Source organism: Benincasa hispida, chromosome 2 (assembly GCF_009727055.1).
Source record: "Benincasa hispida cultivar B227 chromosome 2, ASM972705v1, whole genome shotgun sequence".
Taxonomy (NCBI): Eukaryota; Viridiplantae; Streptophyta; class Magnoliopsida; order Cucurbitales; family Cucurbitaceae; genus Benincasa; species Benincasa hispida.
The window spans coordinates 40,860,247-40,884,553 of NC_052350.1; the positions used below are offsets into that span (position 1 = coordinate 40,860,247).

General features: G+C 36.8%; 2 protein-coding genes across 3 annotated transcripts; one reads left to right on the forward strand and one right to left on the reverse strand.

The window, feature by feature from the left end:
- The first annotated feature begins 11,489 nt into the window (after positions 1–11,489).
- On the forward strand, positions 11,490–17,591 carry LOC120071771 (phytochromobilin:ferredoxin oxidoreductase, chloroplastic). The gene is made up of 8 exons (XM_039024155.1): positions 11,490–11,879; positions 13,127–13,243; positions 14,036–14,130; positions 15,996–16,089; positions 16,235–16,366; positions 16,524–16,628; positions 16,965–17,015; positions 17,089–17,591. The coding sequence occupies exons 1-8, from the start codon at positions 11,691–11,693 to the stop codon at positions 17,275–17,277; spliced, it is 972 nt and encodes a 323-aa protein (XP_038880083.1). The 5' UTR covers positions 11,490–11,690; the 3' UTR covers positions 17,278–17,591.
- Positions 17,592–18,163: 572 nt separating this feature from the next.
- On the reverse strand, positions 18,164–23,878 carry LOC120070634 (uncharacterized protein At2g37660, chloroplastic). Of its 2 annotated transcripts, none has more exons than XM_039022456.1 (9): positions 23,471–23,878; positions 22,994–23,106; positions 22,617–22,670; positions 21,242–21,322; positions 20,878–21,083; positions 19,792–19,878; positions 19,567–19,664; positions 19,085–19,194; positions 18,164–18,406 (listed from the first exon to the last, which is right to left on the reverse strand). In XM_039022456.1, exons 1-9 carry the CDS (start codon positions 23,763–23,765, stop codon positions 18,341–18,343), a joined length of 1,110 nt encoding a protein of 369 aa, XP_038878384.1. In that variant the 5' UTR covers positions 23,766–23,878; the 3' UTR covers positions 18,164–18,340. The 2 variants fall into 2 exon arrangements, with proteins under 2 accessions (XP_038878384.1, XP_038878385.1); XM_039022457.1 differs by having other exon boundaries at positions 20,878–20,983; positions 21,238–21,322; positions 23,471–23,874.
- Positions 23,879–24,307: the final 429 nt, after the last annotated feature.

A 24,307-nucleotide genomic window follows, 5' to 3' on the forward strand; every position in this document is an offset into this window, starting at 1 on the left:
CAAACACAAGTTTTGTGGCAGAATTTAAAAATTTGGATTATAATTTAAACAATATAACTAGTTGTAGTTAGCCAGCTAATTATTGACCAATAAATTATTATTATTTATCTACAACATATTTTCTGATTAAAAAAAATGTAATAATTATGCTTTCATGGTATTATATTAATAAAATAAATTAAGCTTTTTTTCTTAGGGTATTGAAGAATTAAAATTTAATGGGTCATGTTTATAATTAGAATTTACCTTATGATCTGATAAAAGCTCCATAATAGATCCTTATGGAGAGATCTTTTTAAGAAAATCTCAGCCCAAACCATAGGACTATTTAAATATGAAGTTATCAATTCAATAATACTAAATTTTAAATTTAAAACTATGTACTAATTTTAACTTTATCAAACCATAGAGGATTTGGAAGTTATAATTAACCTAATTAATATTTATAATTAATACATACATAATATATTTATTTAAAAAATAGAATTGAGCTGATAAATCATAACATACTATATTCTACACATCTTTATCTTTATTAATATAAATTGCATTTAAATATTAATTCCAAATTATGGATATAAAAAAACAATAAAAAATGTTGTTTTTCCAAAATTACACTATTTTGATTCATAAGTTCAAAACACAGTTTTTACTGAAACTAGAACTCGGGTATGTCTGCCTAAAACATATAATTTGCTGAAGCTTAGTGATTGAAGAACTTACAAATAGAACTGTGAATTGATGGAAAACCAAACAGACCCTAGGGTGTGTTGGGTTGTCACTGATCATGCTTATCCAGAGACACGTGTGCCCGATGCGTCGCATGTCCGCCTCCAGCCTCTGTTACTCATATGCTTTCATCGCTTTGTTCATTTGCTATTAGTTTACTTCTATGACTCTTTCTTAGTGTGAAATGATTGGCTCGACCGTTTCTCATCTATGCTTTAAACTGCTTTCGGAATGCGATTTTCTTCTCTAGAACCCATTTTTCTAATTATTTCTTAGACGGAATAGAGGTTGTAAAATGCCCTTAGGTCCATCATTTATTCGAAATTTAAGATAAGTACTTCTTTTCACATGCGGCGAACCGCGAGGCTACGCGGTAGAAGATAGTGCCAGATAATCGTCTTGAAGAGCTCTAACGATCGATGAGGCGGATATATCGAACCAATAAAATATATACTTTTCGAAATACTATGTTTGGAGAGTCTGATTGGTCACAGTTATCAGAGCCAGTCGCTTCACCTAATCATGGCCGTATCGCTGAAGTGAAGTAGAATGCTGATCATCGGCTGCGTACAAAACAGATAGGAAAGCTCCCTGTTAGGCCGGAGTACAGTCAATATAGAGGTTTACTATCAGAACTTATTGCCTGATAGCTCGAGATAGAAGAGATTATTGATACTCTATAAGATAGTCCCGATCAGGTTCATTATTTAAAAAACTCGGTATACGAGAAGTCTTTGGACAATGGCACAATGATAATCGACGTAAGGGTTGGCCAGGTTAGACCAAAGGCCCGTCAAGAAAATTTAACTGGGTTGAGACCCTAGGAAGCAATAAGCTAGTGAAACTGTAAATTTCGAGGTAGGAGATGCTCGATGGCTATGCCACTATAGAAGAGCGACAGAACTAGACAGCTCGCAAAAAAGCAATAATTCATATGGTTGACTGAGTTATTCAAAGACTTTCGAGCCACTTCGATCGTTCCGGGCCAGAAGATTGCTGATATCATGCAAGAGTTAACCTACACATGAAGCGGTGGAAATCAAGCCCCCATCTGAGTACATCCAATTTAAACAGGTAAATAAAAGTAGCCCGTGGGTAATAAGTACCCGAGTCTAAAGCCTCTTTCTGAGGCTTATGGACACGAAGCGCTAATAGAAATCTATCTTTGTATTATTGCAGGCAGTAGTTTAGAAGCTACAAACATACTACTGAAAAGTCAAAGATCACTTTGGCAAACCGAGCATTCTTAGCGGAGCTAGAGGTTGAACGGTTCTCATTTCGATGGAGCATCCAGTCCAGGCGCGATGCACATCCACATAGGAGCAGACTGAAAAAGAGAATTATGCTATCAGTTTTTCACTTGAACAATGTTGAAAATCTTTAAGCGCCAAGATTGTTATAGCCTAACGAGAATTGCAAACAACTGATCACTATTAGGAACTATGATGAAACAATTTCTGACTATATGTTGACATACGGATATGTCAAAAAAAAATAAGGTTTTTTGGTTTTGTTTGAAGATTGTGGAAACCAGTGAGCAAAACGAAAACTATACGAACAGACGAGACAGGATTCTCAGACCGCGTATGGCCAACAATCCAAATGATATGACTGTGATAATGAAAATCGCAAGAGATGAGGCCAACCACTCGAGATCCTTAAGTAGAGAGAGCTACAAAGCAAACTTGCTCAAACCTATCAGAAATAGATTGGAAACAGAGACACTAGTCTGTTAAGGGGCTGGAAAATAACGGTATGTTTAAGTGTCAACCAAACTGGACCAATTTATTGGTTCAAACCGACCGTAACCGGACCACATATATTTTGCTCGTTCAGTTTTGCCGTTTTTCAAATTCGCTTAGCGGCCATTTAAAAAATCCATTGTTTATATTCTTTTTTTTAATTTAAAGCAGTTCGACGTTCGGTTTGATTTTACAATATCGGTTTGTATCTTTAAATTTAAAAGTTCAGTTTACTCTTCTATATACTATATTTAGTTAAAACAGGTTCGGTTCGATTTTCGGAAAAGGAACAAACAACAATTTTTATTTCACTACGTTTCGTTCCGCGTTCGCGTTCAGAACACTTCAGTATTAAGAAACGCGGTTTGCGGTTGAATACCAGCCCCTAATAATGTGGTGGCAAAGATCTTCAACTAGAGCATGTCCAAATTTCTCCATCGGGGACGAGGATTCCTCGAAGCATCGAGCGGAATGGAAGCATAGTACAGGGGAAAAAATTTGCCGTGAGCTTAAACGGGACGGGAGGGAATGCATTTCCCGTCCCCGCATCCTGCCGTTCCCCGTCCCCCGATCTTGGCCGATACATATTATTTAGTATAGTTATCTAATATTATGTGTTTATATATCTATAATATAAATATTACAGTGATTTAAATTTCATAAATTGATTATTTATTGGAGAAAGAAAATTGAATAATGTTAAATAATTAATATATGAATAAATTGATTTTTTCTATTTCTTTCTACTAAAAATAAATAGTTTTCTTAGGCCAAAATGGGTGGAGTAATTATCTTTTAAATTCAAATTTCAATAAACTTAATTCATAAGATAAACAATTAGTGCATTAAAGCTTAGATTATTTAAATTAAAATTTGCTCACATTAGTGATTTGAATTTAGTTGGCTTTTACAAAAAAAGGAAAAAGGAAAAAGAAGATAAGTATAGGGAAAAATTTCTTGCAGGGAACACGATCCCCACGAATTCCCGGCGTCGCAGGAATCTCCGCCTTTGATCGTCCATGGAGAATTTCACGGGATGGGGAACGTGAAATGAAGAAGCCGGAACGGGATGGGAATTGGCATTCCTCAGCCCTGCCCGCCCCGTGGACATCTCTAACTTCAGAATAGAAAAACATACGTGGTGGGGGACTAAATCCAACGATTTTTTATTTGCCTTCTTATTCTTGTTATATATGCAGTGGCCAGCACAATAGCCAACGAATCTCGAAACGGTGCGGTAGCCTTTAAACAGTCTCAAGCGCCCATTTAGCTCATGACTCAAAAGGGAAGTGTTCAGAGGACACGAGAATGAAAGTATGCAAAGTAGAGGAAGATGAAACCCTGAATAAGTTGGTGTGACTGCCTAATTTTCTTGAGCGCCTCTACAGGAGTATGGAGAAGCAAACAAAGGAACCCCATAAAAGGTGAAAAGTTGATGATGTGTATAGCTGGTGGTCAACGCTATATGGTATCGACCAAGCAGTATCATTGCGTCGACTCGTAGAGCCACCCAGTAACTTTACTGTCATTGAAATAGAAGTCCAGGCGGTTGAATCTCATTGAAGGGTGCAGGAAAAATGAAAGCAGTGAACCTACGGCGTTTTGGGCCTATAGAGGAATGGTAGGAGAAAGTATAAAACCGAGAGATCTTTGCTCCAGGACACTAGAAGAAAACGCTCGACAGTTCTGTTGAAGCAGATGAGTTTGCCTACTGCGCCTAGAAACTTTCTCTGAGGCTGTATGATCGAGCTCTGGAGACAGGATGTACTGATGGATCGTCGACTTTCGCAATTAAGTGGACTGTGAAAGCCTGCATGTATGCCTCAACTTATCTATGGTGAAGAAGAGCATGAGGCAGGTCTTCTCGATAGGGGAATAATTGATCTCGGCTTCGTTTAGGGTCCTACTTAGATAATAGAGAGTGCGTTCTTTTCCCTTTTCTCTTTCTTGTGCCAGCAATGCCCCCAGTGATCTTTCTTATGCTACAATGTACAGTATCAACGGCTTACCTGCTACTGGGGCTCCTAAGACAGGAGGGCTGATCAGGTACCTCTTTATGCTATTGAAAGCATTCTGGCAGGCTTCATCCCATTCGAATTTCTCCCCCTTTCTCATCAGTCTTTGAAAGGGTTGACACCGTCCTGCCAGGTTAGAAATAAATCTCTGGATGTAGGCTAGACGTCCCTGCAAACTTCTCAACTCATGTAGATTCCTTGGTATTGGCATCTTCTGGATGGCATCGATCTTGGATTGGTCTATATCTATCCCTCGATGTCTCACAATGAAGCCCATAAACTTTCTTGAAGTTACACCGAACGCGCATTTGAGGGGGTTTATCTTTAACTGGTACTTTTACTGGCGATCGAATACGGTTCTTAGTTCTTTCAAATGGTCCTATCGTCGCCTGGTCTTGACCGTGAGGTCATCCACATCTCACTCCACGTGTTTGTGTAACATATCGTCAAACACCTTTTGCATGGCACGTTGATAAGTAGCGCTAGCATTCTTCAACCCGAAGGGCATTACCTTGTAGCAATATATCCCTTTTGGGGTTCGAAATGCCGTCATTTCTTCGTCTGTGAGGGCCATTCGTATTTAGTTATACCCGAAAGATCTATCCATGAAGGATAAAGCCTCATGTCTCGTCGTCGCATCACCATGATCTCTGTGATGGGCAATGGAAAATCGTCTTTCGGGCATACGCTGTTTAGGTCGCGAAAGTTTACGCAAACACAAAACTGTCTATTCTTTTTTCTAACCGGGACAATGTTGGCTATCCATGTTGGATAATTAACTTCGCGAATGAATCCAGCTTCAATCAACTTATTGACCTCAACCTCAATCTGGGGGATAAGTTCTGGCCGAAAGCATCGCTGAGCCTGCTTAATGGGTCGACACACCTGTTTGATCGCGATATGGTGGACTGCTACTTTTGGATCTAGTCCCAGTATCTCTTTGTATGACCAGGTGAAAACATCCTTGTATCCGGTGAACAAACTCATGTATTCGTCCTCTTCCTCTTCCGAGAAGGATGCACCGATGAAAGTCGGACACGGTTCTTCTACTGTGTCCAGATTCATCTCTTTTAGTTCGTCCACCATGGAGTGACCATCGTCCTCTAAACCTTGCGGAGCGTCCTCCACTTTTCTCTTCGATCATGCTTTCTTCGGATTCTTCTGTGATGGTGATGTGGTGGCATGAAGTTTCGCCTTCCTCCTGCTCTAAATTTCCATTCTGAAGATTAGTGAAAACGACGTCGCACCTCTTTACTTTGAGCGAGCCCTCACTTGTGTTTAGAGTAACGTAGGTCTTTTTCTTCATGTGTGAGGGGACGGTACTATGGATTTCTCCATCACTTCTTGCCTCTCTTGATGGATTCTGCTCCGATGACCCTTCAGCATTTTTAAGGTCGATTCGTCGCCAGATGGACGCTCAGGGTATCGGCCCCCTCTTTCTTATAGTCATTTTGGGGGCGTCAGGGTTTTCCCTTCCCCTTTGTCTTACTAGGGACATATTGGTCGAGGGGATCTTCAACCCTCTCGTGCTTCAGGCGATCAAAAATGGGAGCGCGGGTTTTTCTTCGCTCTCTTTTGGAACTGCACCTAGTCTCTCAAAGGCTGACGGTCGCACCACCACCGGCGATTGACAGATGATTTCCTCATTTATTTCATTCGACAGAGTTAACCTTTGAAAGACTGAGTGTCGAGTAGCTCTAGGAATAGTATGTGGGCTTTCCCTTTCTGCTTTTGTCATGCTTAACCTCTCCAAGACCAAGGCGCATGCGGCAGACGGTCTAATACGGTCAAAGGTTAAGGCTCTTTTATTTTTGCCCTTCTTTTCTCCTGTAACATCAACTTCTTCTGCAGTGATATGATTGTTGTTGGCCACTCTCCCCTTCGCCTTTCTAATTATGTAGACTGGCTCTGACGGCTCATATTCGAGTCCCACCCTCGACGTGGGTATAGTGTGTCCCTCTTGCAAAAGCTTCTTTTGGGTCGGCATGAGTCGGGGTTTCTCATAAATCTTCAAACTCTTGAACTCAATGTGAGTTGTGAAGTCATAGCCTACCTTCGCCAACAACTTGTAAGCCTTGGGATTGAATCTGTCTTCAATTCGCCTCTTGGGCAGCTTTAACCCTGTCACTTCTGCCTCCGGCTTGTGGACTTCCTGCTTCGTTATCGGCGTAAGGGGTGTGACGAAACTCTCCTTTAAAATTTCTATATCACCGATCTGCAAACCTTTTGAGCATTTCGTAAAAGGTGACTCACCTTTTTTTCGTCTCAACAAAGGAATATAGCATAGAATTGGAGGTTTTGAGGCTTTTTTGCCCCTTACCATGGGTGTTTCTCCAACGTTGAGGGATGTTCTACTCTCTTTTAGGTTGGAGGCTTATACCTTGCTACCTGCCCCTTTCTCTTTGTCTATTGGCGACCTTGATCGGGATCCACCTGCTTCCTTAGCCAGTAAGTTCTTTGTTGGCATAGTCTCACCGAAATTCTCGTTCTTTAGGTAAAACTTTGCATCTGCGAAGTGAGACTTCGCCTCGAAAAATGGATTAAAATCTGCTTCAACCTTCTTAATCTCATCTTGGTAAAACTTGAAACACTGATATAGTGTCGATGTAATCACACCGTTCCCATGAATCCAAGGGCGTCTCAATAGTAGCTTGTAAGTGGTCCTTGAGTCTATCACATGAAACAGTGCGTCAGCCTTCAGATCGTCAATGAGGAGCTCCAAGCGTATCATGCCTATCGCCCTTTGGCTCCCTTGATTGAAACCCTGAATTACTAATTTTTTGTTCGATAGCTCTTCCATGAGTATGCCCAACTGTTTTATAGTCGTCTTAGGCATTATACTGACGGCAAATCCGTTGTCGATGAGGATTTGACCCACTCGCTATTCTCGAATGTATCCAGAGACGTATAAAGGCCTATCATGCAATTTGGATCCCAGTAGCAGATCTTTGCCTGAGAAGCCTATGGATGTGCAACACAAGGCATACGTACGTGCTGTGGAGGTTGATGCTTCAGATGCGTTGGATTCTAACAGTGCCCTTAATGAGGGTCGTCTTAGCTTCTCGCAGGAGCAAGAGTAGGTCGTCTATGTTGAATGGTGGCGAACCCTTTGGCTTTCCTGTCGATTTTAATGGGCCTGGAATGGTATCTTCTTCTTCCATGGTACTGATAGCATGACATGCAGCAGCCTCTGGCATCTCCTCTGAACCTCACTTACAGAAGTTCTTTGGGAGGAAATCTNCTTCCATGGTACTGATAGCATGACATGCAGCAGCCTCTGGCATCTCCTCTGAACCTCACTTACAGAAGTTCTTTGGGAGGAAATCTGCTAACGTCACCTGTCGCCTGGGACGAGGAACATCCTCGTCTTTCTCGTCAATAGCCTTGGGCCTCCGAGCCTTCTTTCTACCATTCCTTTTTTGCATCTTGCTCCCTCTTCTGTAGCTTCTATGAGAGTGTGACTCTTTTTGGGTAGAGTTAAGTTTTTCCTTCTTACGGCGCACCACAAGGATCCAGCCTTCGTTATCGTCATCGTTAGCACGCTCTCCTCTGTTCTTGAGGATCGTGGCTTGGACCTCCTGCTGAAACCACATTACCACAGGTTCGAAGGTTCCAAACTGGACCGAGCTCTCCCTTTCTTCATAATATATGATTGGTGCCTACACGCTTGGAGTTACCGTCACCGCAGCATGATTTTTTTGGACCACCTCATCTAGATTCAGCTCTATTTTCCTCTCACGAGCCAATCTGAGGATCAATTCCTTCAGTACAAAAAATTTTTCGACTGGGTGGCTAACGACCCTGTGATACTTGCAGTAGTTAGGATCATCCACTTTGTCAGCTTGTTCCGGTCGTTTACGTTTTGGTAGCTGGATAAGGTGGTTCTCTAGTAGTTGCTCAAGCATATCCGCAACGTCGGAGTCGGGGAACAGGTAGACTTTTTTCTGTCGCTTCTTCAGGGTTAGGCGACGTCTTTCGCCTCCTTTGTCTTTTTTTTTCTATCTTCTTCTCTTTCCCTTTCGAGGAGAACTTCAACGGGGCCATGTTAACGACCATTGATTCCTTTGCGGCACCTTTCACAATTTTATCGGCGCCCTTCACCTCCTTCTTGTCTTTCTTCGGTTTGTGGCTCAAGAAGTCCCTCATTCCCCTGTTGGCGATACTTAGTTCTATGTCGTGGGCGCGGGTCACCAATTCTTCAAAGGTACGGGGCTTTATTCCCTGCAGAATATAGATGAGTTCCTAGTGCATACCCTGCGTGCACATTTCTACAACGGATAATTCGGTGAATCGATCTTTGCAGTCCAGACTCAGAACTCTCCATCGGTTGATATAGTCGATGACCGACTCCCCTTTCCATTGTTTGGCATTTGTCAGCTCCATCATGCTGATGGTACGTCTAGTGCTGTAGAAACGATTCAATAATTCTCTTTCAAGTTGCTCCTAGCTGTCAATCACCTTAGGCTCTAAGTTCATGTACCAGTCAAAAGCATTTTCTTTGAGGGTTCTGACGAACTGCTTGACTAGTAGATCTCTCCTCATTCCCGCATTCTCGCATGTTTCTACGAAGTGGGCGATGTATTACTTTGGATTGCACTTTCCATCGAATTGCTGGAACTTGGGGGTTGATACCCTGCAAGCATTCTCAGGTTTTCGATCCTTTGGGTGTTTGGCTTGGAATACATGAAGGAAGTTTGAGTCGGCCCTCCGTATTGAGCTTTTATGGAGGTCATGATTATGTCTTGCAGTTGTTGGATCGACAGAAAGGCCACCGAGGCTGAATGTTGCAGTTGGTTTTCGTGCAACACGATTTTCCCCTTGTCAGTTGCTTTGACTGTGGGTACTTGGCTTGATTCAGCAGCCTCTCGAGACTGCATTTATTCTCTCAGGGCAGCGATCTCATGGTCTCGCTCCTCGACGACTTTCATTAGAAAGATAATCTTCCTTTCCATCTCTGCCATGGCCGCTTCTGTCGTCACGTCCGCCATCATGACAGAAATCACATCTGGCGGTTAATCTCTTTTCGGCTTGCTGGAGGCGAAAGTAAAGTTGTCAAAAAAGGGGTTTTCCTTGATGACCACCCCGCTTTGTGGGGATTCCATCATTTGCCTCAAGAATGTGCTACTGAGTTTGTGAGGGAGCTCTGCTCTTGCTCCTGCATGACTTCTCTTGAGCGACTGCGGTGATAGGTCCCATGTACGAGCCGTTTGTGGAGGAAGCCTTGGATACCATCTTCTTAGGTGTCATTTGCCTTGTTCGGATTTTGAGAGAGAGATGAGAGGTAGAGAGGTCCCACTGGTGTGCCAATTTGTTCACACAAGGTTTCCGGAGAAACATGTCAAACAAGGGGTTGAACTTGATTTGGTATTGATATTGAAGTTGATTTGATGTGATGTGGTTCGATCTCTAATACTTGATCCTCTGATTCTCTCTCAGTTGGGTGAATATGCTTGACTTGAAGAAGAAAAACACCGAATGTTCTTGAAGTAGAAGTTTTAGAAGAGTCTTTGTGTCTTCAATGGTCTTCTGTCTTCTAGGAGTGCAGCTTCAAGAGTCTTGGGAGTCTTCTGCTCATTAATAAATTCTCTCTAGACTCTCTGAACGTAGAAAATGTTGCCCCCTCCAAATGAGGAGAGCTTCTCTATTTATAGAGTTCACATGTGGGTTTGGGCTTGGTTGATCCATGGGTCTGGCCTTTGGGCTCAATTAATTGGACTTGGGCTTGGTTGGTCCATGAGTCTGGCCTTTGAGCCCAATTAATCAGATTTAGGCCTGATTTGACATTTTGGGCTTAGTTGGACTTTGACCCAAATTATAATATCAAATTGAGTCAAATTAATCTTATCTGATTCAACGTCATGATAAAACCACGTGGCGTCATCAAAATTTGTCTTCAACTTTAATTCAGGACAAATGTCAACTCCTAATTGAGCCCAAATTTAATGATTTGAAATTTTGTCATTAATTTAGTAAATGACATGGCAACTTGTGATTGGTCCAAAATTTCTCATTCAACAACTATCTCTTAAAAAAACCCTAGCTAAATTTTGAAAAATAATCAAGAAAAAATAGTTTTTAAAACATGTCATTGTTTTTGGAGTTTTGCTGTAAATTCTAACTTTTTAATTTGAAAGGATAAAAACTATAGTATAAGATCAAGTTATATAAAACAAACTTCATTTTCAAAAACCAAATCATTATTAAAAACAAATAAGTCTTAAGAATACCCATTTTATGCTTTTAAAAGTTGGATCCTTCTCAACCCAAGCTTAATATTTTGGACGCCATAACTAATTTTGCTCAATGGTAATTGACATGACAATCTTTTCTAGAAGTCAGATGTTCATCTCCCATCCTTATCATTGTTGTGCCAAAATAAATAAATAAATAAATAAAAGCTTATGTCTCGTTTGATAATCATTTCATTTTTTTTTTGTTTTTAGTTTTTAAAAATTAAGCTTACAAACACTTCTTACACCTCTAAATTTCTTGTTTTGTTATCTACTTTATACCCACTTTTTTTAAAATCTAAGCTAAATTTAAAAAAAAAAAGACTTTAAAAACTTATTTTTGCTTTTATAATTTAGTCAAGAATTTTACTCTTATGATTAAGAAAGAGGCAAACCATTATAGAAAATGAATGAAATATGTTTAATTTTAAAAAAACAAAAAACAAATGTCATGTTTGGTAATCATTTGGTTTTATTTTTATTTTGAAAATTAAGCCTATAAACACTATTTTCACTTTTAAATTTTTTTCTTTGTTATCCACTTTTTTCAATGGTTTAATTTTAAAGATTTTTTTATTTTTAGAATTTGACTAAAAAATTCATATCTAAAAAGAGGTAAATTATTATAAAAAATTAAAAAAAATAGACTTAATTTAAAAAAAAAAAAAAAAAAAAGAACGAATATTAAAACATCCAAAATAATTACTAAATGTCTTAATATTTCGGACACTATGCCTTATTTAAGGCAAAGAATATCAAAACAGGTAGATTTCCTCATTTGGAGATCCATATTTTCATCCTTTCTTTAAATATCATATTATCTGACTTGATTTGGCGACGTGGGTCAACACGGAATCCAAAATTCTTGCAGCAGCTCAAACCCCAACAGTGGATCGATCAAATCAAGAGATAGAAAATGGGATTCTAGTAACGCAAATGCTTCAACTGAACCCTTCATTGGAAGCTTTGCGGCTATGGGTTCTTCTTCTCGTTTATCCTTCTCCCTTTCTTTCAACTCCCCACCATTTTCAACCAACTGTAGCAGTAAAAACAAGTGTAAAAGAGCTTTCCTTCCCATCTCTTCAATTTCATATCAGAAATTTGTTCAATTCGCTTTGGATGAAACCAAACTTCACACCCATCTCTTTCCCTCCCCTTTACAGGTAATGGGTTAATCCACTTGATTCTGTACTTGGGTCTTCTGATTTTGCTTCATTTGAGCTTCTTTAATCAATTTTTCTTTGTAATGCTTCAAAGAATAGTTTGGTTGTTCTTCTCTCAAGGTTGACTTTTGTTTTCTTTGTTAAATAGTGTCTGTGTAAGCATAGGGATGCTTTTTGTTGTGTTTCTTGAAACTTTTTACTTCTTCTCCCCTGTTCTACTTTGAGTTATTGAATGATGAGTTTTTTTTTCAGTGATTCCGTGTGAAGAGTCCTTTTATTTTTATTTTTATTATTATTTTTTTTTTTTACTGATTCTGTGTGAAGAGGTTTGATGGACTTCTTGTTATAGAATAGTTTTCATTGCTTTATCTTTTAATGGACTGGAACTGACTCTCTCTAGCAAAGTTTGAGTTTTAACTTGTCATAAGAATGCACAGAAATTAATATCTTTTGAATCCCATTATCATTGGTCTGCCATGTCATAATAGATCAACTGATATTTGGCCAGAATGAGCTTAGCTCAACCGTAATTATCTAATTGACATGATCTTCTTCCCTAGACGTTGAAGGTTTGATCCCTTCTCTGAGATTGTTAAAAATAAAAAAATAATAATAATAAATAATATTTGTCCATTAGATTTACCACATCACTAATGATATTAATAATAGGATCTTCTGGGATGGAATTGAAACTTTTGAAAGTAAATAAACACAACCATCAAACTTAATGAACTGAAATTGTAATTTAACTGCTTGGTCCCTTTCTTGTCATATTATATTTCTTCAAACTTGCACATTTCCTGCTAAGGAGATTCAACGGTTGGTTTCTTGTTCTTATCTTGCTAGATTATAGCAGTTTTTTTTTCAACATAGATTCCGTGTCTCTTTTATGTTAGGATATGAAGAAATCTAGCGATTTGTAAATCATATCTAATCTTTGCTTAAGATTATATATTCTTTTTTATCTAGAATGCAGGTTGTCAACACACTAATTACTGAATACCTTATTTGATGTTCTGACTGATTGTATGATTTTATGTCGACTCAAGTCAATACAATGCAATGATTTCAGGCTTGCATTTACATACATGGTTGTGTAGTCTGTATCTTGGCTGTTATTGCCAGCATTCTTGATGTAGTTTCTGGTTGAAGTTTTTAAACCTTATGAATAAAATTTTAAAAGTTTGAATTAAGATATGAATCATTGTTTCTGTCATCATAACTATATAATTATTCTTATCCTGCAGGAAAAATATAATTCCATGATTTCCTTGGACAAAAAAGTCAAGCTTGAAATGTTATCTTTCCAAGCTCCAAAGATCAGACTACTTCGCAGTTTGAATATTGAAAGTGAAACAATGCAGGTTTTATTTTATACTTCGACCCTCTTAGGAAGAATTTTTTATGCTTTAGTTCATATAATATGATTGGAAAATGAAATATGAATTTCTAAATTATGTAAAGTGACTTGACAGAGGAGAATTGGAGGATGCTCTGACAATCACTTCTGTCGTTTTTGAGAAGGGAAACAAATTTTATTGATGAATGAAATAAAATGAGTAAACCCCAAAATGGATTACATGAAAATCTTCAAATTGGAAATCAGATACAAAAGACTTTATCAGAAAAGAAAGAAGTTTTATTAGTTCTCTGGCCTTTTTACTTGTGGCCTTCTTTATTTTTCCTTGCTTCCCTTAAATTTAAATTTTAAAAATGTTGAAAGAACAACCATCCCTTGAGAAAGTTTTCCTTGGAGATTGAAGTATAGAACTTTGCTAGTTATCCCAAGATAGTGTTGTAGTCTGTTGATGGTGAGAGGCTTAGTCTCAGTCATGGACTTAAAAGTACTTTGGTTATGGTTATGAGAATATTCATCCATGCAGCCATTCTTTGTAGAAAATTATTGTAAAAATTAGTATCAATGATTTTGACGTTTCTGAATGATTTGGGACACCTTCCAACAAATTTCTAAACTGCAGTTTGTATAGCTAGCCCAAACGTAAATCTTATTTTTCCTTTTTGTAACTATTTTCTAAGGGTTAGAAATGAAAACCTTAAACTGCTGAAATTCACTCCAGAACCTGGATGTGTTTAGTAACCATACTTGATATCTATGTTTATATTCTAAGAACTATTTCCATTCAATTATGGTTCAGGTTTTAGATCTTGCTGCATTCCCAGAACCAGAATTTGATGTTCCTATATTTTGCGCAAATATTTTCACTGCTGCAAGTTCAAGTATAGTAGTACTGTAAGCTTCTTTGAACTTTGGAGCCTGACAATAGCCTTACATTATTTGTATCAGTTTCAATTTTTTGAAGTCTATAAATTTTACATCGTCAACCATGGAAGCATAGGAAATACTTAAATTTGATGTTCTTGATATGAGAACCTCAGTGAAACAGTCTAAAAGTTGGTCTAAAATTCCGTTGGTTATGCGAATACCTTGCACACTTTTAACAACAATATCCAACAAGTCAATTTAGTTCAACCCAAAGGATGGAGGTAGATATAGATCATTAAATCTAAGTCAAAACCTAGAAGAAAGAACTCGAATCTTGTGGGAAGGGGGTCATATCTCATATGGTTTTACCCAATTTCTCTCAGTTTGTTTGTTAGTTTCTGTTCTAGGAAAGGCTCAAAAGTTTGTTTTTGGGAGGACCATTGGGTGGGGAGTCAAGCCTCTGTGTGTTTTATTTGTGCATTTATACTTTCTTTTGAACTAGGTGTTTCATTTAGTGGCTTCGGTGCTGCCTTCCCCAGAGCATCCATCTTTGATTTTATTAGGTTTGTGTCATCCTCAGTTTGATAGAGGAGAGACGATTGATGTGGGGGGCCTTCTTTATATTTGTCGAGACCAGCACTTGTTTCAATAAGAAGGTATAGTAGGATTTAAACTCCTGATCCTTCTATGGGTTTCTTTGTCATTCTTATTTTCATACCTTGTCTTTCTTTCCTCTTTCAACTACTGCAGTTTTCATTTTTTTTCAGATTGTGGAAGGTTAAAATTTGAAAGAAGCTAAAGATTTTGGCTTGGCAAGTTTTACATGGGAGGGTTAACACCATATATTGTATTCAAAAACACTCTTCCTTCATTTTGTACTTGCAAGGGTGCATTCTCTTTAGGAGGCTCAAGGAGGATCTTAATCATTTACTGTGGAATTGCTAGTTTGCAAACTATCTTGGAGTCACTGGTTGAGTTCTTTCAGTGTTTGTGGGGCTCGCAATAGGGATAGGTGATCTATATTGGAGAAGGTGCTTTTGAATCCTCCCTTTAAGTAGAGGGGTAAAGTTTTGTGGCATGCTAACTTCTTTGCTGTTTTGTGGGATATTTGGCTTGAAAAGAAAAGTAGAATTTTTGGAGAGGTCATGTTATCGAGTGAGGAAGTTTGGGAGGTGACGATGTTTAACTCTTATTTGTGGGTGTCAATCACTAGGCCTTTTTGTAATTATAATCTTGGTCATATTCTTTTAGATTGGAGTCCTGTTTTAAGGTTAGGGTTGGACTCCCATTTTTTTGGGCATGTTTTGGTACACCCTTGTATTCTTTCATTGTTCTCAATAAAAAAATTGTTTCGTACACCACAAAAAAAGTTTGATGGCCAATCAATCTTAAAGCATGATCTAATCACAAGATTGCTGATATTCATTTTTTATCCGGCACCTATATATGTGTAAAGGTACAAATCTGCAAATTCTCTGATACTCATTAGGCTTAATAAGGTTACATAGACAAGTGAATGCGGTCATCTTGTCTTCTGATTTAGTGAGGTTTCTCCAGTTTTTGTTGGTAGGCACTTGTTAGAAACTTAAGAGACGAATGGCAATGAAAATGACCAGAACTGATCCCATAAGAAACTTTTTTAGCAATCTCAATCACATACCTGAAAAAAAAAGTTGATTTGAGTGACATGAGTTTGGCTCATTTATGCATCCAGCCAGGGTTTTAAAGCATGCATCAAATTGTGCTCAGTAAACTTTGTATTCCGAGTGTCCAAATTTTATGTTAAAACATATTTTCTAACCAGATTACCAGGCAATTTTCTTGTTCTTGTTAGAACCTACACTAAATATAATTTGCAGCCATTCGTAATACTAGCTCGATTCTTTTTGTAGGGATCTCAACCCTTTGCATGATGTTATCACTCAAAGAGATTATAGAGAAAAGTACTATAAAAGCTTACTGCATCTTGGAACTAAATATGCTGAGGTGAATGTTTATTTTTCAAGATATTGGTTATATTACTACTACAAGGCACACTAAACTCGCTACTTTATGACATTTGGTGTACAGCTTGTTTCCTTAATCTGTTCTAAATTTGATGTGATGATTACTGAAAACAGACTTCCTGCAGCTCTTACCCTGGGGCGGAAAGCTTACAAGCGAGTCTTTGAAGTTTTTCTCCCCCATTGTGATATGGTCCAAGTTTTCTTCGACCGAGTCCAAGTACGATATATTGTTTTCTGCATTCGTGGATTACTACAAGGTAGTTGAAATTGACTATGCTGCTGCTATGATAGAGATTCCTATTTTTCCGCTTTTTTTGTGTGATTTCTAGCTTTTGTATTTTGAAGATTTTTAGTTATGTGTATGAATTAGATCTTATTTTGATTATGTTACTGAAAGTTCAAATTTACTTCTAGGCATGGCTTGAGCTCATGGACAATACTGGGGAGGAAACTATCCCGTCTCGACTTTTGATTAATAGAGAAGCACAACACAGATACTTGTCGTGGAGGGAAGAAAAGGTAATAACATTTTTTTTCATATCATGGATCTCTTTTTCTTTCTTTTTATGTTTTTATTTAACGAAAATTTCCGACTTAGCTCTGGAGATCGAATAGAAGTGCTGGTCGTATATGGATGGATATTACCAAAACTTAGCTCGATAATTAATTACTCACAATTGAACTTTGGTTGTAGTTTGTTCAAATTTAGAGCTGCAAGATCATTTATGAGTCTACTAAATTGCTTTCTCTATACAACTCCCGAAATAAATTTAATCTAGACTATAAAGTTTCATGAAACTCTCTCTTTTGTTAAAATGTCTGCTGACTTTATTCGATGCAACATTGGCAAAACAGGATCCGGGACACGGTCTTCTAAGAAAATTAATCGGGGAGATGCTTGCAAAGGTAACATACACAAAACCTATCAAAGTTGCATCTTTTAGAAGCGTCATTCTCTCACTTCACATCTAATCATTAGGACTTGGTGAGAAATTTCTTGTTCAATGGCATCGACGAGCTCGGAAGCAAAAGGTTTCTGGATTACTTTCCAGAGTACTGCTGTGAAGATGGTAGTATCAACACGAAACGTAGTATGGCTGGAAAGTCATACGAACATCGACCTTGGGATAAAACAGGTGAATTTATTGGAGATACCATCAAAAGCTGATGTTAGTTCTCTTCCTTACTGATGTTTTTGGTTGAGTAAATTGATGTAGGTGTACTATGTGATAAGTTGAAATTTTGTAACTTGTACATTAGACTGAGCTCAAATTTTGCTGAGTTATTGTTAGCAAGCAAGTTTGGATGTATTGCCATTGAAGTAATCAATTCTTCAATGAGCCTAAACAATTTTTTGTTTGTCCTTTTAAGTTCGTCCAGCATTCAGATTCTTTGTTTTGATCGGCTTGTGTGGGGGCACCGTCTTTGGGAGCTATTGTACTTAAATTACTCTTAGAAATCTAGTTCCTGAGCTACAAAGATTATATCTTAAGCTTAAATATTAATTTAACCTATATATTTCACATTCGATTCATTTTGATCTATGTACTTAAATATTAAAAAAAAATGATCATTTTGGTCTCTTAAAAGTAAATAAAAGTAAAAACAATGGAATTAAAATGGTCACTTTTAGAAGTAAAAGAACCAAAATGATCATTTTAAAAGTATAAAGACCAAAATAAATTAAAATTGAAAGTGATGACCAATATAGATATTTTGAGAATACAAGAACCAAAATGAACCTAAGTTAAGTACTTTTTGAAGCATTTAAATTTTTCATCTATTTGAGTTCTTGTAAAATCCGCCAATCTAATTGGAAGTTTGTAGTTTTATTGGACATAAATTTCAAATTTACATCTAAAAAAAATTAATTAATTAAAAAAATGAATATGGAGACTTTTTAAATACAAAATTTAGAAGCCTATGAAATACTTTGGAACTTCAAAGGTTAAATAGACACAAAATTCAAAATTATGTACTAAATTAATACTTTTAATCTAATCCTCAGAGTATGACTTGCTTGTCTATCCTTGGCTCTCCACTCTGAGGCACAGTTTTTTAACTTTGCATAAAAATCTTATTTTGGTCATTAAATTTTTATAGTACATTTAGAGAGAGAGATTCGGAGGGAAGCAGTGAAGATATCATGAGAAGTGGAGGCTGGAGAGAGTGAATGATTATATATATACACACAGTAAAAGAAAGAGAGTTAGTGATATGTGGGAAACTAATCACTGTGCCTGAGCAGCCTTGAATAGTTCACTCCATTTTTGGGGATCATTCCCTGGACCTTCCCCCTGCAAAAGTTTCAAAGCTTTACTACTTTTTGCAGAGAGAGAGAGATGCGAAGAATTGAATTGACTGGTTTGAAACGAGGATAAAAATATTTGTCAACCTGTCGATATATCTGTAAATTGAAGTATTCGACATCTATGGTATATATTCATTGATATCTCTGATATCTTTTATAAATATTTGTAAAACATAAAAAAAAAGTCATATATTTAGTCTAATATGAATAGAATTGCTATTAATAATATCCAAGTAAACATAAGTTAATTATTCAATCTAAATAAAGTTTATAAATTTTATGACTTACAGAAATATCCATTGATATTGATATTTTATCGATATATCTATAAGTTTAAAATCCCAATACTAACATCGACATCTATATTTTAATTCTTGGTTTGAAATGGTGTTTTAAAGTAGCTTTCTACTTTTTTGTTTTCAAAACTACTTTTAACAGCAATAATCAGATGGCTTGTAAAGCATTGAAATCATTATTCACAAGCTTTGATCTAGATTTCTCTATGAAAATACAATAAAGGGAAGCAAGAGATGATTTTTTTAAAAACGGTTATGCATTTCAAACAAGTTTTGATTTGAGCTTCTTTAAAAATAGAAAGTTTGTTTATAAACAGTTGTAAAACAAGCCTTCATTCTCATGAACTGCAGCTAACTTTGAAGCTCACCTCAACTGAGTTAATTTCGTACGCCTGTCCTTCAGTGAAGTCGATGTCTAGAGCCTGTATGCAAGCTTCGGCAACCACAATCCTGCTAGCTTCTCCAATGAGTTTATCGCCTGAGATTCACGAGAGGAATGAAAAACGACAACATAATTTTGATATGAATTTGATTATGGGAATGAGAATGATATGAAATGGAAATGTTCTAATTGTCACGGGAAGGTGTATTAAGAAGTGCATATATGTTTCCATACCTGCATACTCACTTTAAAACTTTTTGGATAATTCGTTTTACGTTATTTTGTTTTCTTTGCAAGCAATTAGAATCAAAGAAAAAGTATAGAATTGAGCCCATAGGATTTATAATTGGTAACTAAAATTATGGATAATGAAACCACACCAGAGGTAGCCCCACGGGTTCTTCATACCACATTCTATAGAGTGGCAATACAAAATGTGTCATTTTTATAAATTCTATAATGTTGTACCTTGACCAAGGAGGACGGCACGCCGTTGCCCGGCTGTAGCTTTGAGCAACGTATTAAGATCATATGAGGTGTATGGTCCATCAGTCAACCTACCAGCTCTGGAGCACACATATTTGTACATAGAAGAGAGTGAATAGACTCAATGTGGAAAAGCTATGATACTTCTAGAAAGAAGAAGGAAAAAAATCAGCTGAAGTAAAATAAATTCATGCCAAATGGACAGACCTGATAATTGTGAACGGAAGACCTGACTCGCGAAGAAAATCCTCCCCTTGCTTTTTGTATTTGAGAACACCAAAAAGATTCATAATACTAGGAAGAAAAAAAGAGAACCAATTAGTAGACTGAAAGCAAAGTTTGTGTTTTGTACATGTTTTCTTTTAAATTTTAAATTCCACTACCGCCACCTCCAACCAAAGGAAAAAAAAAGTTAAAAACAAAAAACAAAACAAATGCAGTCACATACTTGTCTGCTTCCTATACCAAATTTTAAACACGATAACTAACGGTTGTAGTACAACCAAAGTCCCATATTAACTAGGTAAGAGAAAGATTTGTGATATATAAGCGAGGACAACTACCTCTAATGGATGAGGCCTTTTGAGTGAAACGAAAAGTAAAGCTACGAAGGCTTACGTCCAAAGTGGAAAATTTCATATCATTGTGAAGATATGATAGAGGGTTTGTTGTCCTTAACAATAACTAAAATTGATCTCTCCCAATTAGGGGTGTTAACATTTCGATTCGGCTCAATTTGAGTTTCAAACCAAAGCCGAACCGCCAAGAATATTGTTGAAAAGTAGAGAGCAAAACCAAACCATCCAATAAACCTGACTGAATTGCCTCGAACCGATTGACCAGTCGGGTTGGATCAAAGGCAGGCACATATCACTATGTCAGAGCGGCCCAAATGGGTTATTATTATATTGTGCCACGTGGAATTGTAGGTTTGAAGGTAAATAATCGGAATGTAAAATACAAAAACTGCATTTCATGTGTCTTGAACACACGACAAGCAATCAAGGCCAACTCAATCACTAATGCTTAATGATACATGATAATAATCTTAATATAAACATTATTGGTAGGTTCGGTTAGATCCAGTTTGTTATTTTGAAAACCCAAAACCGACTGAATATCATCGGTTTTCTCTAAATGCAAACTAGAATAGACAAATCGATGACGGTTTCGGCTCTTTTGTTTCCGGTTTTTCCCTTGCCCCTTACTATCTATAATGCAGATGACAATTTTTAACAGGTTTCTTTATTCCTCTACCATATAATGCTTGCTTTGTAGAATAAGCTGGCCTACCTCCAAGGCAATTCATTGAATTTGGTTACCCCTATCGATGAAACAAGAACTACTCTCTTTACTGATCGAGGAACTGCTGAGATGAGATTTCTCACACCCTCCCAATCTACAATTATAAGGCCATGGTCAGAAAGTGCGCATAGGCATAATTGACTGTGTGTTGGTGTGCTTATGAGTATCCGAAGATGTGCAACTTCAATTTCAATCTTGAGACGGACAAAAAAAAAAAAACGCTGATATTATATCAATTTCAACAATGTTGTTGAAAACAGAAACAGAGATGTGCTAATGATTTGTAGGCCTAAGTTTCTAGCCAAAACACTAAGGCGTAACATCTGATATTAACAGTATAATTCTAACCTACTCTTTCAGGAGTGTTGTCCCCATCCCATCGCCTTGAAGGAAAAGCTGTCGTTCCTGTGCAGCAAATCACATGTGTGACACCCTAACAGATGAAGACCAGATAAATCAAAACAGATATTTTAAATTTGTAAATAAACTACACCACCAAGCTATAATGAATTCTTTTTTTCTTTAAAAAGAAACAACAATAAAAATTGTATCTATCAATATTCATTTCTTCTACTAAAAGAAAAAAGAAAAAGAAAATTTTTACAGGTAGAAAAAAATGTCAAACTATTTATAGAAATAACAAAAAAAAAATATCAAACTATTAACAGAAATAACAAAAGAAAACACTGATGGATTTCTATCAACGTCTATTAGACACTGATAAACTTCTATCAGTCTCTATCAATGATAGACTTCTATCAGTTTCTATCGCTAATAGACACTGATAAACTTCTATCAGCATCTAACTCAAAAAGGCCATAGTAATTATTAAAAATCAAGAAACAATTATGATTCAAAACCAAGAGTAATTATTCTAATCCAATCTAACTCAAAAAGGAATCTAATAAAAAAATAATAAAATAAATAATAATAATAATAAAAATAATAAAATAATAAAAAAACAAACTAAGTTACCAAAATGAAGAAAAAAATGAAGTTTGGTGATAATGAAGGATCAGACTTGTAAGCCTAAGATCATCATTCAGAGCCCAACTCTAGCATTCATGGGAGTGCAAGAGCAACACCCAAATTGTACGGTATAAAATTTAGGATCACTAGTTTTTCGATCCATTTATATCATAATTTTCAGCTTCTAGCTTCTTTTTTTCCTTTTTTTCCCCCTTTTTCTTTCTAATTTTCCATCTTCATCTTGCATTTAATTACAAGTCCAAGAAAAGGGAGGCAAGAGGGGAATCGATTGTCAAATCTTCTGCATGAAGAACCTATTAGTTGGGCCAACCATAGGATAACTTTCTAGTACCCACCACCACACCATTGCCAACCTCCAATGTTAACTGTCACCTCATTTCTCCCAGTCACCTCTACTCTGTCCTTCCAAAAGGATATTTAACACAACCTCTCCTCTCCCTCTCCCTCTACTCTGTTTCATCTCTTAAACAGTAGGAAGGAGCTTCCCCATGAGAGGAGCTGCGGACTGATGAAGTGAACAAAAAGTACTATTTTGAGCAAGATTATTTTGTATATAAAAGGAGTGCGAGCAGTTAAGAACTGATAATTTTATTTGGTGCAGCTGTCGGAAAGCATTGGAGTGCTCAAGAATAATCAAATGAATTCAGGAAGCTTCCTATCATAAAATCATCGGTAGAGAATTCGAAACAACATAACAAAACATGGTAAGGTAATGTAATCTAATCTGGATCACAAACCTCAAATATAGATGGATCTAGATCTTCTGGGTTCCTTGTATCGCCTTTGCATACCTGTCAAAGTTAAAATTCTTATGTAACGACAAACTCTACATGAGAATGTGGTGAAACTCTTAAGAACCAACATATCCTCCAGCCTACATATAGCGCAATGAATTGAAGAAACATTCTAATTTGTTATCAATAGTAAATTAGTAATTGAGATTAAAGCCAGTCAACTGATCATGCCACACCGACCTCTACTTCAATAAGAATAACCTAAAAGCTCCCAAGTCCTCTCCATGTGCCACACTCAACCAAGCGAAATGAAATATGCAATCATAAGCTTCTGACATTCTGGGCAATAACCTTGCTTCAACTAAGACAGACCGTGTTACCTGTAACAAATCTTCATCTTGTTCACCAAATAATGTAGTTGCTTTCTCCGGGTCTCGCAGTAACAGGCGTAATTTAACATTCCGGTCAAGCAAAGCTGCTGCCACCAACTGTCCTATATAAGAAAGTGAAACATCAAAGCAAGAACATGAATCACCCGAAAGGAGGTCTCCTATATATCTCGCTGATTACTCATCAACAGGATATTCTCCCAACATGCAATAATTAGTCAGTATTTTTTTTTTTTTTTTTTTTGCTGAAATAATCAATCAGACTAAGAATTCGAAACTTCATCAAAATTACCAGTACCTATTCCATTAAGAACTACAACCAAGACACTCAATTTTAAGAGATTTATAACGAGCTTACAATAAAAATAATTAGTTTATACTGCCTGATTCAGTTAAGTTAATTATTCATCATATACGTCCATATAAATTCAACGGAGAGCTGCAGAGAATAATACAGATAGAACCTACCGACGCCGCCGGAACCGCCGACGACGAGGACGAGTTTAGAAGAAGCAACAGGATCAGTTTTCCTGTCGCGGATCGCTTCTGAACTCGGAGACTGAACCACCTCCTGATTGATTGCACGAATAGCTGGGGATTGTAATCTGCAGCTTGAAATGCTCTTGCGGAATTGATTCTCGAACGATGAATATGAACACAGCGGCGCAAGGCCGAAGAGAGGAACAGATTGGGATGTTTTATGAAAATCGCTTGCTGGAAGAGGAAAATGAGGGATGAATGAGAGAGAGAGCTTGGCAGCCATTGATGAGACTTGCAAGAGGAAGAGTGAAGAAGAAACTGATTATTATCCTACAGATTTTTTTCTTACAAATCTTTTGCATTCTGTTTTATTATTTTACTGAAATCTCCATGGATGAGTTTGTATTCTGAATTGGATTGCAAAGTGAAAATTAAATTATTAAATCATATTTGAAACTGATTTTTATAAATAATGATTTTAGTGAAAAATATATATATTTTTAGGACTGATTTTAAATATAAAAAATAAATCAAAATATTTATAAAATATAATAAAATTTTAAGACTATCAGTGATAGTCTATTATTGATAATTCTAAAATTTTAGAATATTTTGTAAATATTTTCAACATTTTACCATTTGAAATAATTTTCCTATTTTTTATAGAGTGATTATGATTTATTAAAAAAATAGTTTTTATACAATTATTTTAGGTAATAATCATTTTAGTTTTTAAGGCTATAGTAATTATTAAAATTATTTTTTGTGTATATAGAAACATGGAGTATGAATTTAAGTACAACCTATTGCTCTTTCAAAAATCAA

What these genes read in the sequence shown, in the direction of transcription:
- LOC120070634 (XM_039022456.1), bottom strand. Translation starts at nt 23,765, where the DNA reads ATGGCTGCCAAGCTCTCTCTCTCATTCATCCCTCATTTTCCTCTTCCA. An exon ending in CGGCGGTTCCGGCGGCGTCG is followed by an intron (nt 23,107 to 23,470) that starts GTAGGTTCTATC and finishes TTTCTTATATAG; the next exon opens with GACAGTTGGTGGCAGCAGCT. An exon ending in TAGATCCATCTATATTTGAG is followed by an intron (nt 21,323 to 22,616) that starts GTTTGTGATCCA and finishes TTCATCTGTTAG; the next exon opens with GGTGTCACACATGTGATTTG.
- LOC120071771 (XM_039024155.1), top strand. Translation starts at nt 11,691, where the DNA reads ATGGGTTCTTCTTCTCGTTTATCCTTCTCCCTTTCTTTCAACTCCCCA. An exon ending in CATTCGTGGATTACTACAAG is followed by an intron (nt 16,367 to 16,523) that starts GTAGTTGAAATT and finishes ATTTACTTCTAG; the next exon opens with GCATGGCTTGAGCTCATGGA. An exon ending in TGTCGTGGAGGGAAGAAAAG is followed by an intron (nt 16,629 to 16,964) that starts GTAATAACATTT and finishes TTGGCAAAACAG; the next exon opens with GATCCGGGACACGGTCTTCT.